Here is a 10813-nt window from a genome sequence, read left to right on the forward strand (position 1 = left end):
ACCCCTATATAAGGGATGAGTGGCTCTTTCCCATGAACTTTTTTCTCACTCTAAAAGCTTTCTCTCTCTACAAGTGGGTTTGTTCAAGAATCACCTCATTCAAGCTCCAAAATCGTAAGTAATACTCCTTAGCTTGTTGTTTAGCTTTGCATTCATACAAACCCGGGATTTAATCACCCAAACACCTTAAAAACTCGAGTTTATGGTTTGGGAACACCTCCCAAAACCGTGAACACCCTTAAAGGGGTTTTTGAAGCCCCAAATTCCCTCCAAAACTCTTCTAATGCTCGTCCTTGACTTAGAAACATACATGCATGAAGTTAGAAACCAAAAATCGGGCCTTTAGGAGTGTAAACATGAGTTTACGGTCCATGAATATTCATGAACCGTAAACACCAAAACCATAAACACCATAAATGGTGTTTTGGTGTCCCTAACTCCTTCCTTAGCATGTTAAATGGACTAGAAACTTCTATGATTGAGCTTAAGGTCACGAAACGCGAAGGGAATAGTGTGCCAAAGGGTTTACGGCCGTAAAACCTAGTGTTTACGACCGTAAAACCTAGTGTTTACGACCGTAAACTCCCAAGGAGTGGTCCAACGACCGCAAACTCCAAGGGAGTGCCCCTTTTGAACCCTAAACACCCCTCAAGCCGTGGAATTGACCCTAGAACCCTTCCTAGTGATACACGAAACCTTAAGGCACACAAATACACTCCTCCCATGAGTTTACGGCAATAAACTCATGGGGTAATTGGTCCCTCAACCGTAAATTCACCTAAGGTGAGTATTTGAGGAGTAAACTCCATGGTGAGGCCTTACACTCCTTCCTTGCAACCCAATGGCCTCCTAGCACTTAAAAAAAAGTGTTTTCATGCATTAGGGTGTAATTACTTACTTATTTAGTGATTAGATAACTAATTGGACACCATTATGTGTCACTACATGTTTCATAGGATCCGTGTGAGTGTTCAAATTCTCATTTGACACCTAGCATTCTACCCGGCAAATTTCATCCACTCAACTCACTGCAGGTGAGTTCATATCCCTTAATTAACCTTTTCAAACGTCTTTACATGTTTTAAGGGGGGATACAAGTTAAATGCCACAAGTGTTAGTATCAAATCAATGTGATTTATAACCTGCAACCAAAAAGGATTTTTTATACTTTTAGCCATTTGTTAATAAAACTGATTTAGATAATTATTAAACGCACTTTCTTTGTTAAATTGTCATTAAATTATTTCTAAACTACTTTTAAATTTACTTTTCTTTTAAACTATATCTATACCAATATATTTATATAAGTAAGACTTGAAAGACTTAGCACCGATAACTCGCCTTACTTCTTGTTCTTGTTTGATTGTGGTCTTAGGGTATACTGTTATCCGTCCGACTGTCATTGAATTCTTAGTTATATATCATATATATTTGTGTTAGATATGAAAGTCTTCATCTTAATCGATACCTTTGTAAATCAAAGGCTTGCAATTCCACACACTATTTAACTATAGTAGGTATAGTTAAGTCTACTGCTCGTTACCTCTATTACTATGATACTCACTATAATTACTACTATTACGAGTTAATGCACGTTAAAGAGAACACTCTATATACTACACTAAAAGGTTACTACACTATAATACAAGAGAATACACTAATCCAGAATATAGCACAATATCCCTCTATACGGAACTCTATTGCTCAAATACCATGTAACCAGAGCTTCCTGAAAGGAAAGCAACACTACATGTATAGATCTATACAGGACGGACGCTATTACACCCCGACTGTTAACTACAGTCCGAGCCGACTAGGCCCAGGGGTGGCACTACATTACTACACTACGTATGACCGGGAAGGTCATCGGGCTCTCTATTATCACTCAGTTTGGTTACATGAGGGATTACATCCATATCCAAATTAGCACACTAAGAATTATAGTCCAAGTTAACTTTCCGAAGTAAATAAATACCTATTACTAATTGAAGTTTGAAACACTACTACAGCCAACCGGCAATACTTTTCCTCATCTACGTTACTTGTATGAAATTTATTACCTTATTTTTATAACTGGAAGTTTCAATGAGAATACTTTTATACACTCGAAGGATTTAACTTACAAATGTACAATTCTGGAAAATATAGGATTTTCTAGGGATTTCTACTACTCTCAAACATTAATTTCAGCTTTTATATTACATGATTGTAAACACTTTTATACAAGCAACAACACTAAAATCTTATGAACTCACCAGCTTTATGTTATTACTCATTTTCAAAATAACTTGTATCCTCAAGTCAAAGATAGACAGGTACTGGTGAGCTTTTGAGAAGATGGAGCGTATACAAGACCCATCTTTTATTTTGTTTATACTTTTGGAGTGTATTGACTGTATAGAACACGTTTGTATTTACAATTACTATACTAATGAAATGGATGTTGTTGCTTGTTTTTACTATTATACAATTGTTATGATACTGTACATGACGTCCTCCACCCAAAACGTATTCCGCCGTTCTCGGTTTTGGGGTGTGATAGATCGGATATGCAAGAAGTCTCAAACCGGGCCAGTCCTCTTGGATGTGAACCTTCCTCCCTCACTTTCACATACCTATGAGTTTCGGTTGGAACCAAAATGAATTCAAAGAAGAACTAGTTTCTGGTCATAGATAGATTTCAAGCTAAACTTTCAAAATGGAAATCAAAAACCCTCTCCTTTGGCGATAGATTGACACTTATTCAATCAATCCTTGGCAACCTTCCAACATACTTATTGTCATTATTTTTTTCCCCTAATGGTGTAATCCAAACACTTGAGAAAATGAGGATCAAGCTTCTATGGGGCGGTTCGGATGAAAAGAAGATGATACATTGGATATCATGGGACAAGGTTACTGCACCCAAGGAATCGAGCGGTTTAGGTGTTGGTACGATTAAATCCCTAAACATATCCCTAATAATGAAATGGTGATGGAAGTTGAGAACTGGTCCCAATCGTCTTTGGTCGGAATCCATCTCATGCCTACACAATCTCAAGTCGAAACCTGATGATTTCTACTCCAAGATATCATTAACAGGAGTGTGGAATAACATCGTTGGAATAAGAACTGGTCTTGTGAAAAAAAAAATCCCTGTTACATATGTGGTTTCCAAATAATCAGTAGCTAATGGAGCAACTTGGAGGTGTGGACTTACCCCAAATCGAACATACACATTATGCGCCCTCAAACACAGATGGGATTATCGACCCCCTCTTATTGATGACATTTGTTTTTGGCTCAAAGAAATCCCATTGAAAGTCAATTGTTTTATATGGAGGGCGAAAATAGGGAGGATCCCAATCACATTGGAGCTCTCAAAAAGAGTGGTATATCTGGAATCATTGACCGCAATGAATAATATGAAGAGATACTGATCACGTCCTTGTGGATTTTCCTTATGCTAGGATGGTCTTTGAAGGAATATCCAAATGGTGTAATGTGAATACGAAACCTTTTCACACGGTGAAGAATTTAGTGGACTTTGTCTCTCAGTGGGGATCGTGCCCAAAAAGGAGGAAGTTACTATTGACAATCTACTATGGAACATTATGGAGTATTTGGAAATCAAGGAATGAAAGAATCTTCAGGAACCATCGGCTACCACTAGATAAAGTCAATGACATCGTCAATCCGTGACTTTTCTTTGGTTAAAGAACAGGGGAAAATATGAGAGGTTGAACTGGGCAACATGGTCTCAATGCCCAATGTCATAATGAATCAACATTTTTATGTATTCTTTTTTATGCGTCCTCTTTGTTGTTGTTTCTTGTTTGCCACTGATTGTGGCTTGTTTGCTTTTTCTCCTATCTATTAATATATTTTATTGATCTGTTAAAAAAAATGGATCTTTGAATTGGATTGCAAACATGTAATTTAACATCCTAGTTTTATTGTCATAATCATAATATTGTACTTTTAAAATGGGATATTAACAAAAAAAATGACCACTTATTTATGTAGAATTGATGTATTTGATCATATTTTTACATTTTACCGAAATGATCATTTAGTTAAGAACGAGGTATTCCTGACTGATTAAGATATATAATGTGTATTTTTTTTTCCATTTGCATCAAACATTTATTATAAATAATAATAATAATAATAAAACTCTCCGTTCATGTTCCAAATGGTCATTCTGAAATATCTAGTATCACTCGTTTTTCAATCAATCACCATCTATTAAGTCCTTGTATCGAATCTACTTTATATTATGTTTCTTTAAGTTTTAGTTAGATTCTAATATAATAATAAAGCATTTTCTCGAAATTCGGAAAATTTTCATCGAATTTTGAACTTGTTATTCAAATTCCAAAATAACAATTTTTTCTGTCCGAAATTTGGAATGTTGATCTGAAATATCAGTCCAAATATATATATATATATATATATATATATATATATATATATATATATATATATATATATATATATATATCTTTTCATCAGGAAAAGTATTTTTAATTTGACTTAAAGTTAGTCCGAAATAAAATTACCTCACAAAGAAGTCGTTTTTCTAAAACACAAAAAAAAATCATTTTAATTAACTTTCTAAAACAATTTGCTAGTAGCTCACTTGGCTAACATAGATGATCTAGACTAACAACTAACTAAGAGGTCATCAGATCCAATCCAGAGTGAAGAAAAAAAAATTATTTGCTGTTTCAAAAATAACTAATAAAAAAATAAAAATAATAATAACTATCTAACGATAATGATAGTCATTTTTGTTAACACCCCTTTAAAATCTACCTTTCATTTCTTTATGTTACAAGCTTATGCTACTAAAACTAGCAATCACATCAATTCCTTTCATCCAATATTCGTTTACAAATTAGTTCCAAGGATCAAATATGTCAAAAATTCTAACATGTTTCTCATGTATTCCCTTGTTTAGATTGAGCTTTGAGTTTTTCGAGCTGTTTCCTCAAATACGCTTGTTTTAGCTTTTCTCTCCGGATAGCCACTTGCTCTTGCCTCCGGACTTTTAAGTCCGACACTTTTTCCCGAGCTTCATTCACTTCTTCGTGAACTTCCCTGAACAAAAACAAAACCCCCCAAAAAAATTAGGTTATCAAGAAATTTTTTTTTTTTCAAAAAAAAAAAAAACGGAATGGAATGGAATGGAATACACCGTTCCATTCTTAACGGAATGGAATGGAATAAACATACCAAACAATACTTAACGGATTGTTTAGCTGGATGGAATGGAATGGACAGGGTAATGGAATGAGTCATTACGTTCCATGAAGATATTTGGTAGGATGAGTAGAATTGGATGAAGTTTCATATGATTATTTAATATTATTTGTAAGTAAATGTATAGTTTTAATGCTATGATATATGTTATTTAAATATAATTACAAAATACAATAACAAAACTCCTTAAAATCAAAATAAGATTAAAGGGTTGTATGCAGAAAAGTCTCATTATTTTGGGAAAGGTTATAATAAAGTCCTACAAGTTTTTTTTTTTGAACAGGAAAGTCCCCAATTATTTAACATTTTGGCCAAATTAACGAAAAAGTCATTTTTTATATTTGAACAAGAAATGACAGATTATGTGATTTTCTCAAAATAATGGGATTTTTCTGTTCAAAAAAAAACTTTTAGGACTTTATCAAAAAAAATTCCCAAAATAATGGGACTTCTCCGCATAAAACCCTAAGATTAAAATACAAATTACATTTTCTACTTTCTAGTTACTATTGGAAAAGCAAAAAGATAATTTAATTAAAATCATGATTATATTTTTCAAAAATAAAATTGTTATTCAAAATTACATAAATAAAAATTGGTTGAATTGCCATTTTTTCATTGGGAAATCTCCAGAAAAGACCCAATATCTTTGGAAAATTAACAATTAAGTCCCAATTTTTTTTAACAGAAAAATCTCGATTATTTAATTTTACACGCTAATGTCATTTCCTGCTAAAAGAAAAATTAGGACTTTGTCGTTAATTTGGGCAAAATATTAAATAATTGGGACTTTGCTATTCAAAAAAAGGGACTTGATCGTTAATTTTCCCAAAATGTTGGGAATTTTCTGAAGATTTCCCTTTTTTCATTCTATTCCATGATGGAATAATACAATAATAATAAGGGAAATTGTCAGAAAAGTCCCAATATTTTTGGAAAAGTTACGGTTAAGTCTTAGTTTTTTTTGAACATAAAAGTCCCGATTATTTCATTTTGGCTCAAATTATAAAATAAAATAAAAATAAAAATAAAAAATAAGTCCTTTTTTTCTTTTAACAGGAAATGACATATTATCGTGTAAGATCAAATAATCAGGACTTTTCTGACAATTTCCCTAATAACAATTTATGGTAAAAAAAACCTCGGTCATTTCATTCATTCATCAAAACTAACAAAATAGAAAGTATCGCATTCCTCCTCTTCCGATTCCAACAGAATGAACGATTCCATTCCTTCGTCAAAAGTAACAAAACATAAGGAATCACATTCCTTCACATACAGTCCATCCCCTTCCAATAAAAAAAACGTTTTTCTTTCTTCAAACGGAATGAACCATTCCATTCCTCCCCCAATTCCATTCCTTCATTACTCTATATTTACACACATAAACTAAAAACAAACAAATAAAATTACCTCACAAAACGTTTATGTTCATCATTATCCACCATACTTTTAGCTCTCCCAAGCCCCATAGCTCTTGTATCAGGCAACACAGCCACATCATCATCATCTCTTTCAGACATTTCTGAATACAAAAAATTCTGTGAATGTGAATGTGATTCTGATTCCTCTTTTTTACTGAAGAAATCCACACAGTATTTCTCCTTATCTTCCTCATCAGAAACTTCTCCTCTTGCCAGCTTTTCATACAGCTCAGCTTTCTTCTCCAAGGCTGCATAACTTGCTGACCCGTCTTTCTCTGCTTTCATCTCCAGTTTATCCCTGAAACATTGTTAAAAAGGAATCATCATCTGTTAAGTGGTTGGTTCGCAGGGGTAAGATGGTCATTTTCATTATTCAGCAGTCAAAAGGAATCATGATTTGTTAAGTGGTTGGTTCGTAGGGGTAATATGGTCATTTTCATTATTCTACACAGTCAGTAAAAAGCAAGACCAAACAACAAGTTTCAATCAGACAATCAGATCCGACTCAATCAACAACTATCAAACAGTCCCTTAATAATAACCGAATAAAAATTTCAACTTTTTACTTAAAATGTAGATGTTTTTTGTGTATTGTAAACACATGTGATTGAATTTTTGTTTCTATTTATTTCCATGTTATATAATGAGGATATTTTGGTCTTGTAAAATAAGGTGTAATTAACATGTTTTGAGGCTGAAAACTAAGAAAAAACAAGATTCGAAAATGTGAGTTATGACAGGATTTAGAAAGTTTCAATAGCCTGCAAATTTATCATTAACTTGTTGCCTTATTCTATGACTCAAGCTTGTCTTTTAATGTCTAATTTCTTGATCTAAGCCTTTTAGCTCTTTGTTGCCTATTAGTTATTTCAAGTATCTGCTTATGTTACTTTCTTAAGTGTATTTGTATTGCATGCTTGTTCTATCAATTGCTTGACTCATTGCTTCTTTCCACTAGCATTTCGCCTATGTTTAAACATGTTGATTGCTTGATTAAATGCTTTTGTGATTGCAGAAAACAGTACAGGTATGCTCATAACTCCCCTTATGCTTGCCCTAGCATTAAGAAGGTGGATCTATAATAGGTGTTATAGACAAGCCTGGGTGATTTATTTCCTAAAACTTATCAAATTTGAATCAGATAATTGATCCGTTTGTCAGGCAGTCTCCTTTAGAGAAGGCAATGCTTGGAAGTTAAATATGGAGTTACATACAATTATGAACCCTAATTAGGCCAAGCTGATGGAGACGAAGTTTTGATTCGAAACTGACTTGGACGGATATAAATTGAGTATAAAGAATACAAAAAGATGATAGATTTAGGTTTATGGAGGGGTTACGTACTTGTGAGAACGAACGTCGACGCCGGAGTTCTTGGCAGCAAATGGATCATGAGGGGTGATCTTCTTCTTGGCGCGGTGGAACTCGAGTTGGTCGGGATTCTTGCTGGAATTAGCGCTTTTAGCCTCTTCTTGAGACTTGTATAGTTGAGCTTTGAGCTCGAGAATTGACGACGGCCCTACACCGGCGATGGCGCGGTGTTTTTTGGGCATGATTGAGGATTCCGTCAACCATCCTAATGATTCAACCACCACCCTCTTCTTCTTCCCAATCTCCTCCTCGCCCATCCTTTCTCTTTCTCCCCGCAATTCAAAATAATTGAAACACAGTGTTCTGCGCCGATTCCTTGTTCAATATATCCGTTCGTATGGCTGATTGTTTATGCTTCCGATTTGATCGATTATGCGTTAGGGTTTAAAGCCCCCTTTGTCATTGCTTTGGGTGATACAACACCAGTTCTCATTTGCCTTAGACGTCCAAGCGCATTAGGTTGGATACAAGCAGGATATATGGGCAATTTTATGGCCGCATCGAATTGGTCATTTCACGTATACTAGATTGAATTGCGAAAACTGATTTTTAGAAGGCACAATAATATTTATTCATAAAATGTTATATATTGTTACAACTCTTTTAAACATAAACGGTTAATTATTGAAACTAATAGGAATGAAATTTTAAGTTTCTACAAAAATTTAGGTTTTGTATGTGAGATTTTTTGTTTGTTAATGTGCAAAGTGTGCGAGTTTATTTTTTATTTTTTGTCGAGATTATTTTTTATTTTGTCCTGTTTATAACAAAATGTTTCCATTTTATCTTTTTTTATGTTTTTAGAAATATAATTATATTCTTTTCATCAATAATCTCTACCTCCAACAGTAATCCAAAATCTCAAGAGCATCACTAAACTTCTTGCTAAGTGCAAGAGATATAAAAGATTGGGTAGTACCCGAATCAAATAGGACATGAGCAGTCATACCATTGACTAAGAAAGTTCATATACATAGCAAATAAAACATAAGCATAAACAAAGAAATAGTAAGAGATAAGATAGGGAGACATATCAGTAACCACATTAGGTGTTGCTCTCTCTTCCTCAGCCGTCAGCTGAAATGTCACGCTCTTCACCACAGGTGCCTCCGTCTTGCCCTGACGACCATCGATGATCCTCAAAGTGGTCGGTGCCTGCTCCGTCATTGCTCATCCTATCAGTCTCTCAGGCAATCGGTCTTTATATAGCCGGTCTGATTGCAGTGGAAGCAAATTAGTGCACCCCGAAGGCAGTCCCTACTCATATGACTAGTTTGTCCACATCTAAAACAACCTGAATCTGCTGCTCAACATGTCCCGCTGTATGGCTTGTCGTACTTATCGCTGTTAGGGTGAAAAGTTATTCATGGATTGACTTTGTAATGGATTGACTTGTGAATACCCACTTACATATGGGATTAGAGCCTTATGGATCAAATGAGAACACCTAAAAGGTTGACAACACGAGAACAGATCACAACCTTATAAATAATTAGATCTATGGCTATTATTAATTGGACCATTTATGAACATTTATAAAACTGATGTGCTAAATATGTAACTTTGAAATGGCAAGAAGGGTACAATAGGAAATCCATATAATTTAATTAAATAGAAATTCCTATAATTTCTCTGTCTCTCTCTCTTTCTCTCTCTCTCTCTCTCTCTACTTAACTAGAAAACCTTAATCTAATTATTTTGAAAAAGTCGGCCGCACACCCCCACCTTCTTCACCATTGTTTGCGTTCATCGTCTTTCTCCATCCTCCATTTTCGACCATCGCACAGCCACCATCTTTGAGCACCATCTTCTACCTAAGGTTGTATCAATAAAATCGAATCCTTCTGCTCACCATCTCACACTACAACCAACTTTGAGCACCATTAAAACTTGTTCATCATCCTCATCATTTTGCACCACAACCTTAATCATCGTATGCAACGCTGACTGAAGGCGACTATCAAAGATGTGATGAAGTCGAACAATCTCTTTGATGTTTCTCTATCAGATCTTCAATGGAGATGATATACAGAGACCGATTACGACAAAGAGACATATACAAAGACCGATTGCGACATCAAAAGACGCGGAGGCCATGGAGTCGTCGACGATGCAATCTAATGTGCCGATAGCAGCGAATGGTGTTCGTAATCTGGTTGGATAGCCAGATTAATTCCTATTGTTTTCTTGTTCCTAAATTGAAGGTAACCCTAGAATTTTTAGGCTTTTGATTTTGGATTCACTGTCCCCCTTAAAGTTCAGTTTTTTTTATACTTTCCTGCAATCAGATTACGAACACTATTTGTTGCTATCAAAACATATTACGAACACTAGATTTGTTTATTGGGTCAAAAGACAAGATATATGAATTTGTTCATTGATCTATTCATCAATGAATAAGTAAAATTAGCTTAAGATGTTAAGCTCTTTTTTTTAACTAACACCTTATTCATTTATGAACAATGAATATCATAGTTTGGCTTATTATATTACATTAATTTTTTTCACTCATGTCATAAACATTTATAAATATTGGGTTTTTATGTTGATACAGATACAATAGCTTGATCACACAAAAATATACACATAGAAAGAATGTTATGGAAAAGGGAAGTCGGGTGACACAAAAGATTAAGGCGGTCTGAGAAAAATCATCGCCAGACTACCACGCCTCTGTGACATATCGGAGATCCACAACGAATTAATCTCTTTAACCGAGAAAGCCAAAGCCGATACCATATTAGAAATTCTTTGTCTCTTAACAGTGTTTTCTA

General features: G+C 34.4%; 1 protein-coding gene across 1 annotated transcript; it reads right to left on the reverse strand.

Annotated features, from left to right (window-relative positions):
* Positions 1–4830: 4830 nt before the first annotated feature.
* On the reverse strand, positions 4831–8551 carry LOC145042305 (uncharacterized protein At4g18257-like). Its single transcript, XM_078990704.1, has 3 exons — positions 8013–8551; positions 6658–6966; positions 4831–5082 (listed from the first exon to the last, which is right to left on the reverse strand). The coding sequence occupies exons 1-3, from the start codon at positions 8294–8296 to the stop codon at positions 4923–4925; spliced, it is 753 nt and encodes a 250-aa protein (XP_078846830.1). The 5' UTR covers positions 8297–8551; the 3' UTR covers positions 4831–4922.
* Between the last annotated feature and the right edge of the window lie 2262 nt (positions 8552–10813).

This window comes from Lactuca saligna, chromosome 1 (assembly GCF_052625555.1).
Source record: "Lactuca saligna cultivar CGN05327 chromosome 1, ASM5262555v1, whole genome shotgun sequence".
NCBI classification, from domain to species: domain Eukaryota; kingdom Viridiplantae; phylum Streptophyta; class Magnoliopsida; order Asterales; family Asteraceae; genus Lactuca; species Lactuca saligna.

Coding starts and splice junctions, on each gene's coding strand:
- LOC145042305 (XM_078990704.1), bottom strand. CDS start 8,296: ATGGGCGAGGAGGAGATTGGGAAGAAGAAGAGGGTGGTGGTTGAATCA. Junction 6,967..8,012: donor GTCGACGTTCGTTCTCACAA/GTACGTAACCCC, acceptor ACAATGTTTCAG/GGATAAACTGGAGATGAAAG. Junction 5,083..6,657: donor GAACATAAACGTTTTGTGAG/GTAATTTTATTT, acceptor GTTTTTGTTCAG/GGAAGTTCACGAAGAAGTGA.